This window comes from Vigna angularis, chromosome 8, assembly GCF_016808095.1.
Source record: "Vigna angularis cultivar LongXiaoDou No.4 chromosome 8, ASM1680809v1, whole genome shotgun sequence".
NCBI classification, from domain to species: Eukaryota; Viridiplantae; Streptophyta; class Magnoliopsida; order Fabales; family Fabaceae; genus Vigna; species Vigna angularis.
This window is the reverse complement of record NC_068977.1, coordinates 35496474-35515729: the sequence shown is the minus strand read 5'-3', so window position 1 is coordinate 35515729 and position 19256 is coordinate 35496474. Positions and strand designations below refer to the sequence as shown.

Here is a 19256-nt window from a genome sequence, read left to right as displayed (position 1 = left end):
ATTTAGAAATAAAATTGATCAGAATTGGTGTAGAATTTGAATGATATGATAAATAAAAAAAATTGTTTAACAGATAAAAATAAAAGATTATCAAAATATTCCTAATTATTAAAGTAATATAAAATGATAATTATTAATATTATAATTAGTAAAAATTGAAAATTTTAATTGGTAAAAATGGAAGATTATTAAAATATATTTAATAGTAAAAATAATATAAAATTATAATTATTAATATTTGTAATATCCCAAAAATACAGTATAAATTATATTATAGAATAATTACAATTAATCATAATTCAGATCAGTCTTAAAATTTACAAGAGCGTACAGTTCTTGCCGAATGGCCTTTACAAAAGAGTTACACGCTTAAACTGTGCAGAAACAGCAAACATGACTGAACGGTTTACAAAATAAATCACGAACGGTCAAATAAACTCAAAAGGAAAGGTGACCACCTTACACTCAAACTAAACTACTGACCGAACGTCCTATTGTTCTGTCTTCACTTCTACTTCTACTAAATTTTCTTTTTCCAGCGCCTCTCCCAGCAGCTCGTCTCCTTATGCTCACATCCACACGGATGATATTGCAACGACAAGGACGGACAAAACCAGACAACACAGCAAACACAGGGTAAGCTTATGTAATTTAATTCAAGTACAAACATACATTTCTCACATTCAAACACAACAAATACATTTCTACATACATTCCAATCAAGGCCTGCTAGTGATGAGTCATTATTTTCTTCACTTCACTTAGTTTACTATACTAAAATTAATCAGGGAATTATGCTTAATTGTCCAGTATTTTCCCATTTGTACTGATTATGCTTAATTTGATCAGAAATTCTTATTTTACTTAATTTGAATTATCTGAGAATAATTATTTACATTATTGATTGCAGGAAAAATTCTGTAAATATTTTAGGATATTTGGAAGAATATTTATTTACACACTGAGTTATCTAGTCGAAGCCGTACTGCATTGAATTAATATGTGTATTGATCCGTGAATTTGTAGAAGCAAAATAGGCTTGGCATCATTACACCTCACGGTTTATAGCTCTTGGAGGATGACAATTGTGCTGCCACATTTACTAAGTAAATGCCACGGCCATGGAGAAGTATTTCAGCAAACACACATGCTTTGGATGGAAACAAAAGATGAGAAGGGACCACCAAGTTCCAAGTGCAGCCCACGGTTTTATGAATTGTTTTGGAAGAGAATAGCATTGGTTTATGTATACAATTCACGTTTCAAATGAAATGATGGAGGGACCCCATTGCAACTCCTTATACGTGAAGCTTGATTCAAAAGGGAGCAACACTTCATCTTTGTTCAAGAACCACGGCCCACATGCCCCCTATTCTTCCACTTTTGGCCTAAATTGATTCAATAATTTTTGCAATAAACACATACCACACGGATATTCATTTTGGAAGTTGAAGGGGCCACACTTGAAAGTCACGGCCATACCACCTTGGATCATTTTTTGTTCACGTGAAAGCCTAGCTACAGAGAATTGATTGAAGAAAGTGAAGAAGTTATCTGACACAGCCCTACTCTATGATCAGAAGAGGCAAACATACAGCTGGATTGAAAGGACACTTTAATTCCTTTTTCAGGGGGCTTCAGAGGGAGAACTGATCATTGCTTTTTCATTCTTGTTTCTTCGGAGAAAAAAAAATCACAGAGACCAACATGGAGTAGGAGGAGATACAGAACGTATAGAGGAAGACTTCTAGTATGAACTGAGCTTGGAGATGAGGAGGAGAAGCTGCTGTCACGGAGTGGAGCAGAATTTAGCAAACACACTTTTCTTTCTTTTCTGGAGATGCATGAACTGAGTTGGAGATGAAGAGAGGAGCTGCTGTCATGGTGAAGAAGTAGAGGATTTGCGTGATTCCTTCTTGCAATTTGGAGAAGTAAAGCCTTGGTCCACCACCACATGAAATTCTCGGCAAAAATGGTCCATGTAGTAGTATAGTTTATAAAGTTTTTAATGCTTTCAATGCCTTTGGTTTGTTTTCACGGTGGTATGCTTTTGATTTAAGAACATATAGTTTCATTTTGCTTAAAGAAAGTTGGACGGTCCTACTACAAGAATTACATGTTTTCACCTTCCAATCAACATGCTTTTGCTTGTCTTTCTTTTAGATAATGCACATGGGTCCAGTAACATCATTATTGTACACATTTCTATTTTATTTACTTTTCAAAGATGAATAGAAACGTGAAGTGAAGGTGCTGCACCGGTTTTGATTCTTAGTTTGATAAACAACAAAAGCTTTCAAAAGTTGTATTTTTGTGTGAAAACATCTTAGGCTTTACGTGAATGAAGAAGGAGAAACATGAAGAACCAAACAACATGTGAAAGGAGTGGCCCACGATCTTTGCTTGCATTTCATTACATATTTGAGAATGGACTTGACTAAGTGGAGTAGTAGGGTACGTTGATTGCTTTCAATTTAATGGTTTTGAATTGCTTTTGAGAAATGAATGGAGTATATGGTGATTAAAGTATAATAGATGTTGGAAGTGTATGGTGACATGGAAAAGCATTTCAATTATTTTAATTGACTTTAGTTCCAATTCATGGAATTGTTTCGGCAAGAGTAACCAAGAAAAAAAGCTTTACCATGATTTTAAATTGTTTTGGATACACTTCATGAAATTCTCACGGCTAAAGACAAACAAGGAAAAACATTTAACTTATTTTAATTCTCTTAGCATGCACATCAAGGAGTCACGGCCAAAGAGCCATTAAGGGAAGAAATTAACCTTTTAATTTTCTTGGAAGGAAATACTTGAAACGTCACTGCTAAAGAGTAATTTTGCTAGGAGCCTTTGTATTTTCAATTTCTTATGATAGATGGATTGTTTACGGTAGAGAAGTTTTAATCCCGTTTATTTCTTTTGTCTTAAAATATTTCATATCATATGTTGAATTGATTTTTTTATTTTAGCTGGTCCAAATTGTTTTTATTATTTCAAGTCGATGTAATTTCGTTTTAATGTACCAATTTTGTTTTAGTGTTTTGAATTTTATTTTGACGCATTTTAATTCATTCGCAACATAAACAATTTTTCAAAACTCTCCCCACTACGTGTTGACAAGAGACTGAACCACATTTGGTCTCTAAGAGACGACCTAGGAGTCACCTCCTAGCATTGTACTGCATTCTTATGCACATCAAATTTGTATGACCGCGACAGTTGTATCACTAGACTGACCGTCCGGACTGTATGAAATACGTGTAGCTACGACGTTCGTGCACCTAGGTGATGTAGTAACTGGAATACTCTCATCAGCTGCCACCCGAGGTTAGTCCTATCTGTCCAAAGTACCCCTAAGGACTAGGACCTCCTATCGTTCCCACACATGACATACCCTCCTCTACGTGAGGACGAGTACTCACGGAACATCGGGATGAACCGCCAACTAAGCATTACCACATTCATACTTTACCAATTTCAATATTCATTCATGAGTCGTTCCTCCCCGGAATGCTCGTTCAAAATTCACAACATTTCCTCCATCTCATATACTCTTCATCTTTTATTATCCATCATTTTAATTTCATCTTTATCACCAATTCTAAGAACATCAAATACCGAACGTTCAATCCTCTCTCAAAACGAGGATGAACACTAGGAATGAGACCGAGAAGTCCCCCGTCCCAGAATAGAATAAGACCGAGAGGATTACTATTAGATTTAGAAATAAACCGAGTACAACTATATAATATATGACGAACGTTACTTACAAAGTGAATCAGTTAAATGAACTGACTCTCGTGAGCTCAAACCAATATTCAAAGAATGTATCAAGTACGGAGGCTCTTATGTCGGATCCAATGAATGTAGACACGTCAAGACGTTAAAGAACCATACTTAGAATAATTCACATACAGAAGTCCAATGCCAGTAAATGACCGAACATGGTAAAGGAAAATTCTACTAAAGTTGGACGAACGCTATTTCATCAAGATTGATCAACTATAAATGAGTACAAGCGCTTGGTATAAGACCGAGCACCACTCATTACGAGAGCTTGGTGTGAGACCGAGTACTACTACTTATAAAAGAAAGATTAATAAATAAAATATTATGGGAATTGTGTTTAAGAATAACTATCATATACAAATACATATATTTACAAGGTTTAAGTTTATCACCGAATACTTAGATGCAACTACGTTTGGCCGAACACTCAAGCACAGTACTATCGCAAGAAGACGCTCGTCCTCAACTAGAATTCTTTCCAAATGAAAGAATTCAATTTCAAACAAATTTAATAGAAACACCGAACGGTCAAGGACCGTTCAATGACGAACGTACACTATCATAGAGAAATTCATATCCAGAACTCATTTATCTTCAACTCGTTTCTCAATACATAATTTCATAACTTTATAAAATTCATATCATACTAAGAAATCATATTCCACATCAATAATCATATCAGTAATCATACTTTATACATACATTCAACCACTCAGCAACATGCATTCATTATCAACGAACGTGCAAATAACATACAATTAAATTAGATAAGTTTCCCTTACCTCTAACGTGAACGATCGTCCTAGAGGTAGAAATACAGTTCCCACTACCGGTTATCCTACTCTCGATGCTCGACAATTTTCAACTAAACCAAGAAAATCAATACATTCTCAAAACTACTCTTTTGAAGAATGGCGATTAACACAGAAGAACAGAACTAGATTTGCATGCCCAGGAAAATGAACGTTTGAGTGAAGAGAAGGACTTACCAACTCAGCTTCACAAACCGAACGGTTTAACTAAAAACTCTTGACGCTGGAAGCACTTCTACGGTGTGTGAAGGATGATCGGAGAAGAAAAAGGGTGAGCTTTCTTAAAGAGAAGGGAGAAATTTTAGTGAGAAGGAGGAGAAGATGAGAAGTTCAGAGTTTTGGGGAAGGAGGATGCATGCAGAGTGAGTGGAACGGGTTTTCAGAAAAATTAGTTTGCTTCCCACGTTAAAACGAACGTCCGCTCATCTGCTGACACCTGTCTTCCACTACCTGATTTCCAAATCCTCGTTGTTTGACACTTGGCATCTGTTCAGATGGATTTTAAGTGCGTTTTAATGGTTCTGACATGAGGAATTTCGGGTATGTTTTAATGAGGCCTGACGATATTATATATAATGAAAAAAATAAAAATTAATTTTTAACATGAAAAAATTATATTATTATTATTATTAAAGCTATAAAGGTAATATAATAAAATTACACCAAATTCCTTCAAATCTCTCCTGACATAAGAGATGGGAGTTGGTAAACAATCTCGCATTTCTATCCGTAGTATCACCCTCGTTTCTTTTCAAGCCAACAAAAAAAATCCTCATTTCCATCTTCTTAAATCTCATCTCATCTAGAGGAGTGAAATCCGATCAAACGAACAGAGCATAAGTGTTCGGTCCAATTAGATTAATCTCAAATTCCGTCACTTTTATTCTTAAAGGATGAAAACAACATTATTAATGGTGTGAATCATCTTTCGATGTTATAAATTAATTTCTAAAGTTCAGAACATGTTATGAAAAAGTGGAATATTGACATTAACGTGTGAGATTTCCCTCTTCAAAATTCAAACATCGTAAAAAAAGTCAGAAAAAAAAGTGTATATATATATATATATATATATATATATATATATATATATATATATATATATATATATATATATATATATATATATATATATATATATATATATATATATATATATATATATATATATATATATATATATATATATATAAAGATTAATTTAATACATGTATTTATAAACGGTAAGCCTATTTAAGACAATTTTTTTTAAGAAATCACATTTTTAACCTTTTCTTTTCTTCTCTTATTTTGTATGGATTGTGTCAGCATGGATTCGTTTTCGTGTTTATTTCTCAAAATTACAAATAATCTGATTATTACTAAAATATTTTCGAAAAGAAATATAATCTTTGAAATTATTTTAAAAATTAGAGATGCAATATAAAATATTTGGAGGTGCAGGGAGAAAGAACCTAATGTTCTCCCTGAAAAATGTTATGAGGCCCAATAATTCGAAAACCCTAATTTGACCCAACCCAGTGCCGAAGAGAAAGGAAATGCCAGAGTAGAGAGATCGCAGAGGCCTATGGCAGAAACCTGCTAGGGAGAACCAGTGAACAACGAAATTGTTATCTAGGTGCCTTTGTAACACTCTTTTTCTATTCTTCTAAAAACCCTAACGATTTTGCATTGCTACTTTCAGTTTTTTGCAATTTTCAGTGCAACTTGTTGTGTCTATCGTGTCGCAATCCTACACCAAGGGTCGATGAATAACGATGACTGTTGTAGTGTCGGAAAGAACAGTAATAATGTGATTTTACTATGATAGATCCTAGTTAGTAGACCCTACTGTCGGATTCATTATTTAGTTTTGAGCTTATCCCGATAGGGACATTGTTTTCAGAAATTGACATTTTATCATTGTTATACTAACTTTGAAAGACAGTAGTGACAAAGTTTGATTAACCTTCTTGACCAACTGCTATTTTTTGCATGCAGATAGATTGTTAGCTGACTTGTTTGTGCCCAAGCAGGAGGAATAAGATGCCTCCTTACGACTGTATGTTTCTGTTTAAACCTCACATCGCGAAAGAAGCTATTTTGGATTTAGTTGTACGGGTGGGAAAACATGTGTCTGGAAGAAATGGGGTTGTCACTGATGTTAAGAATTTTGGAAAGGTTCAATTGGGATATGGTGTGAAGAAGCTGGATGGCAGATATTATCAGGTGAGGTTGATTGTTTGTGATGCATTACAGAGAGGTTATGCATCATTGGTTGTTGTTGTGCTGTTTATAATACCTGTTTTGATGTAAGTATTGACGTAATTTTAGGCCTAGAGAATACTTCAGGAACTTCACTGAATTACTCTACTATTTAGATGGTGCAACTCAATTAATTAATATTTTATTTTACAGCTGTTGAGGTTAATGAATTCATTTGCTAATTATATAGTTAAATTTTAGAGTATTTATGTGGTTATACATTCATGAAATTTTTGTCTTACCATTTAACATCATTGTGGTAACTGAACTACCAGTGCACCAGTAGTATGTAGCTAGACCACCACCATTTAGGTGAATGCTTCATAGTTCTTGTTCTATTTATGTCAAAATTTCATTGCTTTAACTGTTTCATTATATGGGTTGTGTTAGCCATGGATAGAAATGTGTGTATAACATCATTAAATTAATATAACGGAGGTTGATATAAAAAATTCTTTGGTAGTTTAGGTATTTGATCATTGAAAATGTTTTGCATAACTCCTGGCTTGAAGTATTCCGAATAATTTAATTTTTAGGGTGTTAAGGAGATTATCCAAAAACAAACACTAAAATCCATGAGGGAAAACAAGTGAGTGATACATCGGTCAAAGTGGCATTAGACTATATGGAGAATGAGCATATTTAGTAGAATCTGCTGCTTAATTAGCCACCCGCTTAATGAGACCACACTAGATGTCCATCTTGCATATCAGTGATCCAATGAACCAGACTGACACAAATGACAATTAGTGCAACTGTTCCGGTAAAATGCTGATTGCCCTAAACTGGAGAATAAATATAGAGTGAATAATCTGATTCATAGTTAACAATACTTCAAGCCAGAAAATTCAAGTCCGTAAGCCTTGGAGCCGTCTTCTTATTCCTGGCCTCCAAGGTTTTACATATATCCCTAAGCCCAAAAATATGATAACTATACAAAAATATAATAACTATAAAAATTGCATCAACTTGCTTCAGTCACAGACAGCCTTGAATGGTTAAAAATCCAATCATTTCTACTTCACCACAAATTGTCCAAAATAACAAACATCACTGACCCTTTCCTTCCCCTACAATACTGTCTAATTATATGTTATGCAGCAGCCATTGATTAAAACTCTGGGAGACAAGTTCAAATATATATTGCGTTAGGACAAAGTCTAAAAGCATGGTTCACGTTGTCAGGAACCTTTGAGGACCTTTCTAGTGCTATAAAATTCTGAAGATTGAAACAGGCTGATTCAGAGGCAAAGAATAATGATTACAATTTATGATTGTCGGTATATTCTCACTTGCCATGGTTCAGACAAAGTGAATTGGGACATATGATTGAGAAATGTTTATTGAATGTTCTGTTTTATGCTTTGCGGCTAGTGAAGTTTCTCTGAACTTTATTTAGTTTGAGAGTGTGACTTTGGTGAAACAGACTTAAAAATTAAAATTTCTTGAGTTTCAATGGAAATCATGCATGTGTGCCATTTTCAATTTTTAATGGATGTAGGGGACGCTGATGCAAATGAGCATGATGGCTACACCTGAAATCAACAAAGAATTGCATTACCTAAACAAAGAAGACCGGTTATTACGTTGGCTTTTGGTCAAGCAACGTAACACAAAATTTGGGCTCGATGTTTTAGAGGATGAAGGCAGGTTGGAGCTAAGCAAATTTTCCGAAATCAGTAAACTTGATGAAGAGGATGAAGAAGATGAGGATGATGACGATGAGGAGTACCAATTGGAGGAAGAAGACACAAAGTAAACTAAGACAGCTGAGGATTTTGTTAGCTTCCATAAAATCAGTTTGCATTGTATTTTCAGTGCCAAACATGTGTTTCCTTACAGTGCCAGGTAAAGGATGAATGAATTTAGTTCAAAGCAAAATATGATTTGAGAAAAACAAGATCACAACAGATTTTTATCATAATCCCTAATTTTATATTAACGTATTGAAAAATAAGAATAATTCACTTTTACATCATGCTTCATTCATTTCTTTTCAACATATATATTTCCATCAAGGAAAACGTAACCTTCAGAATAGTGAAATAACAGGCATCAAAAACCAAATGTTTGTTCTATTTCCAAATGCATTCTTTAGATTGGGCAAATGCCCTTCGAACAAAGAAAAGAGATATTACAATATATTGGTATCTACAATGTTCCACTCGAAAAAACATTTTCAATGAAGAAGAAAACGAATAAACATAATTAACCAATTCAATTCTGAGGACAGTCACTACACAAGAAGGAGAAGCTGTCACCCATTCGATAATATCATTCGGCTAAAGCGAACTCCAATTTCCCAACAGTTCAGCATCCTGCAGCAGTTTCTCAAAAGATCAATAGATGCCTGCACCTAAGTTCCGGTTTTGGTTTGCAATGCTGAAATTCTTTGGGGAACCATTATGAAGACACCATAAGCAGCGGCATTGGAAATGTACACTTGAAAATGTGCTGTAAGGAAGGTATTAACGCCTGACATAGACCCTACTAGATGGAGTATTTTTTATCAGTCATCGTATATTCTGGTTAGCGAGTCCCATAGATTCCGCAACCTCTCTGGCAGCCATAGTGTCAGCTTGTTCCTAAATAGAAGATAAAGAAAATCAGATTCAACAAAGATTTTACGGTCGGGAGCTACTGAAACGGGTAGCTTTATGGATGCTGCATGTAACATGAGTTGACATATTCTATCTATGTTGCACTCAGATCTTTACCTGTAGACGATGCAAGAGATACATCAAGAAGAGATGTACAAAGACCTGATGCAATTTCAAAAGGTCAGTAAAATTTCAATCCTTCAATGGTATTTCATCTCCTACCTATTTTAAACATTTAATGAACTGATCTCACCAAATAAAAAAATAAAAAAACTCGAGCTGTAGGATATCTCCAAAGAAATCTTGTGGCCCTGACAGCCCCTGAATCTAACAGTTTCACTGCTTTTTGCAACTGCATGAGACATGCCACATACAAAGTATAATTGTAAAAAAGGAGAATGAAAATGACAGGAAATGAAATGCAACATGATGGTTGGTAAGCTGCTATACCTGAATACTTGCACCGACCAAATGACGGTGATGCACAGGAAGAGGCCTGCAATTTTTACTTTGTCAGATAACTTTCCAAACTCTACAATGGGAAATGAAAACAGACGGCACAACCATTTGGAATGACCGCGAATAGTACATAGAAGCACAATTGAGTGATAAAGTGATTTGAGAAGCTATTATAAGCAAAAACGGCTATAACTTTAACATTTATGAAGTAATGAACATATTAGAATAGGAAGAAAATACGAGAGATGATTTAACACGGGGAGGGTAAACAAATAGAGTTTGACAAAGGATCAGTACATTTTAATGGGTTTGGGGAACTTCTATCGCTGTTGGGAGGGTAAATAACGTCTGTTTGTTTGAAAAGAAAAATTAAAAAAAAAAAAACACTTTTTAATAAAATAAAATCACTTATTAGCAATTTTCAGGATAAACCTATCTGAAAAAACAGAAACAGAAAAAAAAGAGGAGAAAACTACATTATTGCGAAGCAACTGTCACTTCTGCTTTTTTTCAATTACTTTTTTTTAAAGCACAATTAAAGAAACTCAACCACTGAGGTTGTAGTTTATAGTCATTTTAATCAAATGCATTACAAGAAAAACAAGATAAGTACTATAAAGATAGTAAGAAGAAACTTACTCCAGGGATTTTATTTCAGTCTCATCTTCCCATGATGATGATGCCCGACGAGAAACTTTGTTCCGTTCGGCCTCTGCCTGTTCAATATAACAATGACATAAAAATCACCGTACAGTCAAACTACTAATCAAACAGCCATAGGAACCTAATCACATACCCGTGCTTCCTGGAGACGCTTGATTTCCTTCTCCAATTGAAACTCAGCGGCAGCTTTTTCACTGACCATGGTTTCTAATTGTGTTTGTTTGTAGTACTGAAATGAAGATAACTCAAAAATTATTGAATATTACCGATTTGCATGAAATTTAATCATAAAATAAATTACCAAAAGGTCAGTCAGTTCCCGGTAGCGTTTCTCTAATTCCATATGTTCCTGTTACAAAATTAAGACAATGTTTAAAATAAGCCAGTAGTATTCCAAATGATCTCAACACCAGAACATACACTTTAACTTCAATTTCTCTATACAGTTACTGTTAACCAACACAAGAATAGCATGATAGGCTGCAGGCTTAATGTGTGACAAAAGCTAACTGTAAAGGATTTAACTGTAAAAGGATTTAACTGTAAAAAATATTTTCAGTTTAGAAACAATTACCGATTAATCACTTGGATAGTTATTAAGTAACCATTAACTGATTATTCCTCAAATGGAAATGGTTTTACCAATTCTTTTTACAGTTATTTCAAAATCTTATAAACAAGACCACTTGTATGACAAAAGCTACAGAAAATTATGCATTCCATGAGAATGACTCTAAAACTTCACCACCAACAATGCCGCAGTATGAACGTCTAAGCTCTGCCCACTTAAGAAACAAATAGGTTTTATTTTTTTTATATATCAAACTTGGAAATTTAAATTTTATGCACGAAATTTTTTTTAAAGAAGCACCACGATTATTACCTGACGTGAGTAATGCTCAGCATCCCTCTTCATGGCAGCCATCTCAACTCTCATTTTCTGCATTTCAGCCTGTGACATTGAAACCAAACATATCAATAATGAGAAGAGAAACTTTACCTGCAGGACAGGAAGTCATTATCTCAAAAAACTTCACAACAAAATAATAAAAAATTCCTTGCCTCCAAGGAAGATAGCTTGTTTTCAGCATCCCTCTGACCTTGGCGGGCCCGTTCCAATTCATCTTGCCATGCTTGCATCTGAATATGTAAAAGTTCCATCATCATTCCATCCGAATGAAAAATGATCACTGATATTACTATCACAATTGTCATCTAGAAATGTTTGTGCCAACTTTACGCATGTACCCAGCCATGCCCTGGTTCAACCATGACCATGGATGTTTTTTCACTCACCCACTCCTCTTTAAGTTTCTTCAGCTAAAAGATGGTATTTAGGTCTAATTTTATATTTGAAAAGATTTAGCAAGACGAACATAAAAGTAGTAAGTGATTCAGTTGTGTAAGCTGCGTAAAGTAGCAAATAGAGTAATTGTCTACTTTAAAACAGTGAAGCTTAACACGCAAAAATAAATAACAAATATCTGCTCTGTATATATATTTATGCAGAAAATCAAATGTTCTTTGAATTGGTAAAGGCAATAACCAAAAACGACGCTGACTCGTGAAAGATGCTAACACTAATACTTGTTGATGAACTTTGAAAAAGATGTGAAATATAAGGAAATCTAATAAGTTGCAAATTGACCAACTTTCCTCTCCATAATCTGTTATACCTGAATTAATTGATTAGCCTCTTCTGGGGACTTTTTCAATTCCCGGCGCACACGGACTTCCATATCTTGTAGTTCTTGATTTAAAGATGCACATTCAACCTGGTCACAGAGGTTACCAACACCTTATTCAGTAGATCTTTCAGAATAGCAATCAGAAATCAGCCCTAAAATTCAGAAAGGAAAGAGTAAAGCGTTTATTCATGTACCTCGAGAAGTGCCACCTTCTGCTCAAGTTCGGTGACTTTAGCTGTCCTCTCATCCGCTACTCTCTGAAAAGACGAGCAACTAACAAATCAGTCCCTACATTTTACCCAATGTCAATAACAATTCTAGAAGCAAAATAGTTCGAGAGGGGGAACGGAAGCAGCCTTAGTAACACATGCTTTATAATTGTGGATGTGTTAATATTGCTTATCATTCTTTTCTGGTAAAGTAGATCTCTGTTAAAATTTTGAATAACAATACCAAACATATATGACGCCAAAAAAATACCAAAAGCTGGAGAGAATGTAGCCAGACTTGCGTAGAAGTATTGAACTGGCTGAGAAGATCTCACCTCCTATTTCCAAATTTAATGTGAAAAATATTTTTGTTATTTTTGTCAATGAAAAATATTTTATAATCATCTCAAGATCCACTGCACAACACTCTTTCATATTCCCACACTGGCAAGTGAAGATTTACACATGTTTTGCATACCAGGACGATAATTAGGGTATGGAATTATGTATATTACTTGTGTGTCCAAAACTAAACTAAGAAAAATTATAAAAAATGAACCATTTTGAGAAAAAGAGAAACCAAACTACGTTATGTAGAGGTTCTGATTGGTCCTTCGAGAAAACCAAACCAGGTATGAGTATAAAATAGATAACCAAACTGAACTGAACTGGAGGAACCCAAAAAAAAAGCATTTTGAGAAAGAAAGAAAAAAATCCACTTTATAAAAACAGTGGGGTTAACCAAACCATTTTAAAGTGGATCTAAACCACAGTAAGTGCTTACATTACCTGTATCCTTGCAAGGGCAGTGGATGACTCAACTGCTCTGTGCTCCAAATCTACTTCTCTTTCCATAGCAGCCTGTTCTACCAATCTTTGAGAATCACTAAAATATAATGCAAAACACAGAAACTTGAGAAATAAATCACAGAAGTTACAGACCATTTTGGTCTTATTATGTGCAGCACGCTCCTCTTCTGCTCTTCGCTCAGCAGATGCTAGCTCCTCTCTAAGAGCCTATAAGAACAGCAGTTTTAATATTCACACGATTTCATCATGTAAATGAGATATATTGTATAACTATAGTAATCATACTTGCAGAACAGAACCTAATTACCTGCATCATCCTTGTTTCTGATAGTTCTCGACTTCTCATCATTGATTCCATGCTTGCCTGGTAAGATATGCATAGTGTTACCCAATTCATAGTTATAAATAACACTAACTCTACATTAAAAATATATTGAAGGTACAAGCTGCAGTGAAATGACTAGTCCAACACCACAGGAAGAAATTAATGAAGGAAACCAACAAGGAAGATCATTTTGGTGCCTACTCCAACAAGTCCTAATACAGTTAATTTTGTTTTCCTGATTCATTGCGAAAAAGATTCCCTGATATCTGCTAAACAGATAAATTTTATCAGTTATCACGTACATATAAACACACTGAAAACTAAAGTTCATCTTATAGCTATGACATTGGACAGCAATAAGGCGATAAAGAAAGTATCAGTGGATTTTTCTGGAGAGTAGAAAAAGGTGGGTAAACATGTTATTCCAGCAAACCTTATCATTCATACTCCAAAAACTGTTCGTATATAAAAGTGAATAAACTACATCTTAAGATTCCTAGAAGCAAATACGACCCTTCATTATTCATCAAATAAATAGTCATACAAGATGAAAGCAAATTGCACAGAAGATAGTTCAGGTGAAAACAGCTGTTACATGAGAGTAAGTAAAATATTCCTAGGCACACTTCAATAAATTAACAAAGAGGAACCTGCATGGAAGCTAGATTTCCTTCCGACAATGCTGCCTGCCTCTTAACTGCATCCATGGAACTTAGAAGTGCCTCAATTTCAGCATTTTTTGCTGCCAAGGCCTCAGCCATATTTGCTTCAACTCTTGTCACTTCCCTTTTACTTTCAGACAAATCCTTCTGGAGCTGTTTTATGCTAGCTTCATATGATTTACCCAGTTCCCTCTGTAGATTTAGAAATAATCACGAGATACAGTAGTCAATCTGTTTCTATTCAAGCAAATAATGAGATTTTATATTCCTTTAAACAGGAAATGGTGATGTTGCTTCACCTCTGCAGTGAGAAGTTCCTCCAACTGTGCATTTTCAGATTTGTATTCTTGAAGGCGAGATGACAATCCAGCACAGACCTGAGCATCAGTTGAAAATATCAAACTAGCATCTATAATAACCAATTAGAAAGAAAATATTATTGAGATTCCAAAACTAATCCCATGAAGCTAACAGAAATGTTGGTTTAACCAACACCCTTACCCGAGCTAACCTTGCCTCTTTAGACTGACCAGTAGATTTTGTTGTTTTAAGCAATCCTTGAGCCTATATCCCGACTAAAAAAATTAGTCAGGAGAATTTTTTATAATGTGTACGGGAATGTATAAACTTGTCCATTATAAGTATTACCTCATCAAGTTGATCCTGTACTTTTTTGGGGGATATGTCTATTTTATTATCTTCTTGATTTATTCTGTTCGCAACAGATTCAACCTTTTTTACATCAGAATCTTTGAGTATTGTGTCATTATCAGATGTTTCAGCAGCCACAGATTCAGATTTCTCTTCATCCATATTTTTATTGGCATCTGAATCTACAGATTTGATAATTTGACCAGCACTGGTGGGTTCATCACGGGGGCTCTCAATTTCTTTGGGAGCCGGAAGTGGATTCATCTCACGAGTATCTGAAGCATTCTCTTGGGGAGGATCACCATTAGCAGCAACAGTGGCAACTCCGACATTTGCATCGTTTACTAATGCTTCCACATCATCGTTGTCATGTTTAGCATTATCATCATCTAGCGTGTTTGATAATGAAGTGTCCAACAAGGGTAATGTTGCATCACTAGGTCGTGGCTCCTTCGGTTGGTTTGAAGATTGGGAAGTGATCCCGTCATTTTCAGGATAAGCTATGAGTTCAGGTGCTAGGGGAGATCCAGTTTTCTCCTTGGAAGTATCACTGCTTATAGTAGATGAATTGGATAGTCCTTTTTGAGCCTGCAAAAATTCAAGGCAAGTTTGATGTGAATATAATATGTGGATGCTGGATAGTAACGCAGTGGCAATACCTTTGGTGTTGATTTTTCCCTCTTGCCTTGTGATGCTTGCCCATTTGCTGGTAATTTTTTAAAAAGGTAACAAGAAAACAATTGTAAGCATTTCTGATATAGGAGAAAATGTACAGCTAAATAGTGAAATATACATCTGAAAGACATGATTGACCAGGTTGCGTACAAGAACTTTGAGAGCTTTCATATGGGAAATATAGAACTTTTCCATTAGAGAAGCACTCAAAAGTTCTTCTACCCTTGCATCTCAAAAGGCTTAATGCCCAATTCATTTGTGTTGGGCTTATATATTAGTCTGGTTCCAAGGGGGGACACGTGACATCTAGAGAGAGAAAAGTTGCAAAAAGGTACAACGTATAGTTTTAGGCATCTAGGTTATAAGAACATGATGTCAATACCACCACTTTCCTTAAAGGGATGGCTAAATTCTAAGAACACACTGATTCTAGCTCTTACAACTTAACGGTTGTAGAATTACATTGGGTTTTTCCTGACTTAACAAAAGTTTATCATAGTGCATGCTTCCTTTAGATTAATTTTGGGGAAATAACTCATTATTCAAAAGATCACTTAAGGAAGCTTACAAAAATAATTATTTCTTCAAAAAAAGCTGAACCAAACACATTAAATGTTTTAAACAATGATGGCCTCGATATTTGTCTATATAACAGAACAGCTTTTTAGCAATAACGCAAGTCCAATTCCAGAGAAAAAAAGTATTCAGCATAAGTAGATGGCTAAGCCTAACTACAGAGTGAACCGAAAGAACTAAATATAAACCTGGAGACTTAAAATCTGACTGCTCCTCCGTTAAGTCAGTCGCAACAGCCTTCGCTCGTCGATCTACAACTTCAAATAAACCTGATCAACCAAGGCCAAAAAAGAGGTCCATGTCAGAACTAAGCTCAACATGAAAAAGAATTGCATCCATAACCGTAACATCCGAAATGAAAATACATCCAGTGATATAACTCCGTCTCACCACCATCTCTCCCCTCCAGAACAAACAAAATGAAGCAACACTCCTAATAACAGACAATGCCGTCCTTCATTCTTAAATATCAAGTGACAAATTAGCACGTATTATACTACATTGATGAAACCGTTAACACTCACCAGTTCATTCCCTAATTTCCAATACATAAGCATCACAGTTCAAAACTAAAATAACATAGAAAGAAATTTCGCTGAACATAATTTCACAAATGAGCATTTAACCATCAACCGAAGGTTCATCAATCGAGATTGAAAACAATAACAAGATGCCACAAACTCTGAGCTCTGGAAAATTGAAGGAATCAGAAACGAAATCGTACGATCGATATGCATCAAACGAATGAGATCCGTTACCTTCAGCGGCTTTGAGCCACGAATCCATTGCGAGAACGAACAACGAGTTGCTCAATATTCGAATACCGAAGTGTTCAGAGATCCAACACTAATTGAGCTGCTTTCATCGCCCAACGAACGACGTCGCTTCGATTCTGCACTTGCCTGAGACGAATCGCGCGAGAAATATTATAAAACCTGTTGTTTATCGGTGTGTTGTTGAGTTTCTGATTCGCCACTCCTCGCTTCACCGTCTTACTTTAACGCAATTTTCTTATTATCAGTTGTGTTGCACTAATTAAAATAAATAAATATTCCGTTGAATATTACTACAGACACTGTCTTAATAAGTTTTTTTTACTTATTAAACTTAATTCCATATATGCTATGATAATTTATTATTGTTAAATTTAAAAGAAAATAAAACTAAAAAACAAAAAGTAGAGCATAATTACTTATATCTATAACTATATAGCACATTTTTTATGTGTTTTTTTGTTTTTTCAATTCTATACATTCAATTACTACTTTTAAAATTTAAATAATTATATATAATAAAAAAATTCAGTTTTATCATTTTAGTAATTACTTTTTTATTATAAAATAATTGTTTACTCTTTTATCATTTTAGTAACTATTTTTTTTAATTTAAATGATTGCTCGTAATAAAAAATTATTTACATAATATTATTTATTTTAATAATTAAAAATTATTTTATCTGTAGTTATATATCTAACTATATATATCTTGTGTTTTTTTAATTGTATTTTTTAATTATTATTTTTAAAATTTAAATAATTTATAGATATTTAAAAACAAAAATCAACGATAAATCTCCTTCATTATCATTTATTTTTTAGTGTAATGTGTGTTAAAATATTATTACTCTTTCATCACTTACTTAAATGTAATATATCATAAATATCTTAAAAATGTAAATACATTAATATTGTCACTAATAATATATGTTATCGATATTAAAAGATAGAATACACGTGCCTGTATTTTCGCTATTAATATATAATAAAATTGTTCATAAAAATTTTAAATTAGAAAATATTACCATAAATAAGAATAAAAATATTTTTAAAATAATATATATTATTTTTATTAACTGTTTAAGAACAATTATAAAATGTAAATTTTCTCCCACAGAATATGGTGGCTTGTCCATTTATATGTTTAGTGAGATTACAAAGCCTTTGATGATACGGACAGTGACATCCTTCCTTCCACTTAAGATTTTATTCATTTTATATCGCATCACTTGTGTAAAAGACCTGAAAAAACTAGTGTGTTAAACTATTTTATTTTAGTATATTGTTCAATAAAAATATCATTTCCAAAACGAAAGTTTTTTCTTAAATTATGCAAATGATATTTATTCGATAAAATTGCAATAAAAAAATGTATTCACTATATGCATGAATACTTGTGTAAAAAATATTTGTAGGTATTTAAATAAAATTAAATATAATATATAAAATATAATATAAATTAAAAATTAATTTTAATTAAAATTATTTTAATAAATGTAAATTAATTTTAATTTTAATTAAATTAAATTTAATAAAATATATTTTTTTTCTTTCGAGTTGTGAATATTTCAAGTACAAATAATATAATACTCACATCTAATTCGTTTATAATTGAATATTAAAATACTCACTACTCTTTAATTTGATACTCATTGTTGGGTCAATACCTACAAGATTGGTGGAATCAATATTAAAACATGTTTTAACACTCATTGGTGAGGAGTTCAATTAGGTTAAGTATGTTGGATTTTATAGTCAACAATGTAGTTGCATTTTGAGACAGATATATGGTTTACCATGTGTTTATCAATTAGTTATTTATGATTATAAGATAATTTCTCTACAAAAAGTTTATATGATATGGATTAGACTGAGTTTTCCAACTATCTCGTCAAATAAGTCGCAAATAGAGTCATGTATTAAAAAAAATAATCTAATAATGAATTATTTCAAAGAAGTTGACATTGTGAAAAATGTGAAGATCAAACACAAGTTACTAAGAATTGAAATATCAAAGTTCATCAATTTAAAATGTATACGTACAAAGCATGAACCTTCATGTTTCGAGCATATAAATGTCTTTCATTCCATACATAATTAACAATTCTTTTATAAAGAAAAACATTTAATCTTCGAGTATATAAATGTCTTTCATTCCAGAAAAATACCTATGACATCCGACTTTTATATATATATATATATATATATATATATATATATATATATATATATATATATATATAATACTTTTTTTACAAAAAAATCAATAAAATATAATTAACTCTTAAATTATAATTACATTTAAAAATGAGTG

At 33.4% G+C, this 19256-nt stretch overlaps 2 protein-coding genes across 8 annotated transcripts; one reads left to right on the top strand and one right to left on the bottom strand.

Moving 5' to 3' along the window:
- The first annotated feature begins 6091 nt into the window (after window positions 1–6091).
- LOC108344727 (uncharacterized) lies at window positions 6092–8729 on the top strand. 7 transcript variants are annotated; one of them, XM_017583199.2, is made up of 3 exons: window positions 6092–6222; window positions 6585–6812; window positions 8350–8729. In XM_017583199.2, exons 2-3 carry the CDS (start codon window positions 6630–6632, stop codon window positions 8605–8607), a joined length of 441 nt encoding a protein of 146 aa, XP_017438688.1. In that variant the 5' UTR covers window positions 6092–6222; window positions 6585–6629; the 3' UTR covers window positions 8608–8729. The 7 variants fall into 7 exon arrangements, with proteins under 7 accessions (XP_017438688.1, XP_017438690.1, XP_052723541.1 ...); XM_017583201.2 differs by having other exon boundaries at window positions 6120–6222; window positions 6589–6812; XM_052867581.1 differs by lacking the exon at window positions 6092–6222 and adding an exon at window positions 6241–6388 and having other exon boundaries at window positions 6589–6812.
- A 174-nt stretch (window positions 8730–8903) lies between these two features.
- On the bottom strand, window positions 8904–17176 carry LOC108345881 (golgin candidate 1). The gene is made up of 21 exons (XM_017584717.2): window positions 16925–17176; window positions 16355–16435; window positions 15575–15621; window positions 14913–15503; window positions 14766–14828; window positions 14564–14641; window positions 14253–14456; window positions 13585–13641; window positions 13410–13484; window positions 13257–13328; window positions 12453–12515; window positions 12247–12345; window positions 11633–11710; window positions 11454–11522; window positions 10872–10919; window positions 10704–10799; window positions 10547–10623; window positions 9899–9944; window positions 9702–9800; window positions 9566–9610; window positions 8904–9433 (listed from the first exon to the last, which is right to left on the bottom strand). The coding sequence occupies exons 1-21, from the start codon at window positions 16950–16952 to the stop codon at window positions 9362–9364; spliced, it is 2088 nt and encodes a 695-aa protein (XP_017440206.1). The 5' UTR covers window positions 16953–17176; the 3' UTR covers window positions 8904–9361.
- Window positions 17177–19256: the final 2080 nt, after the last annotated feature.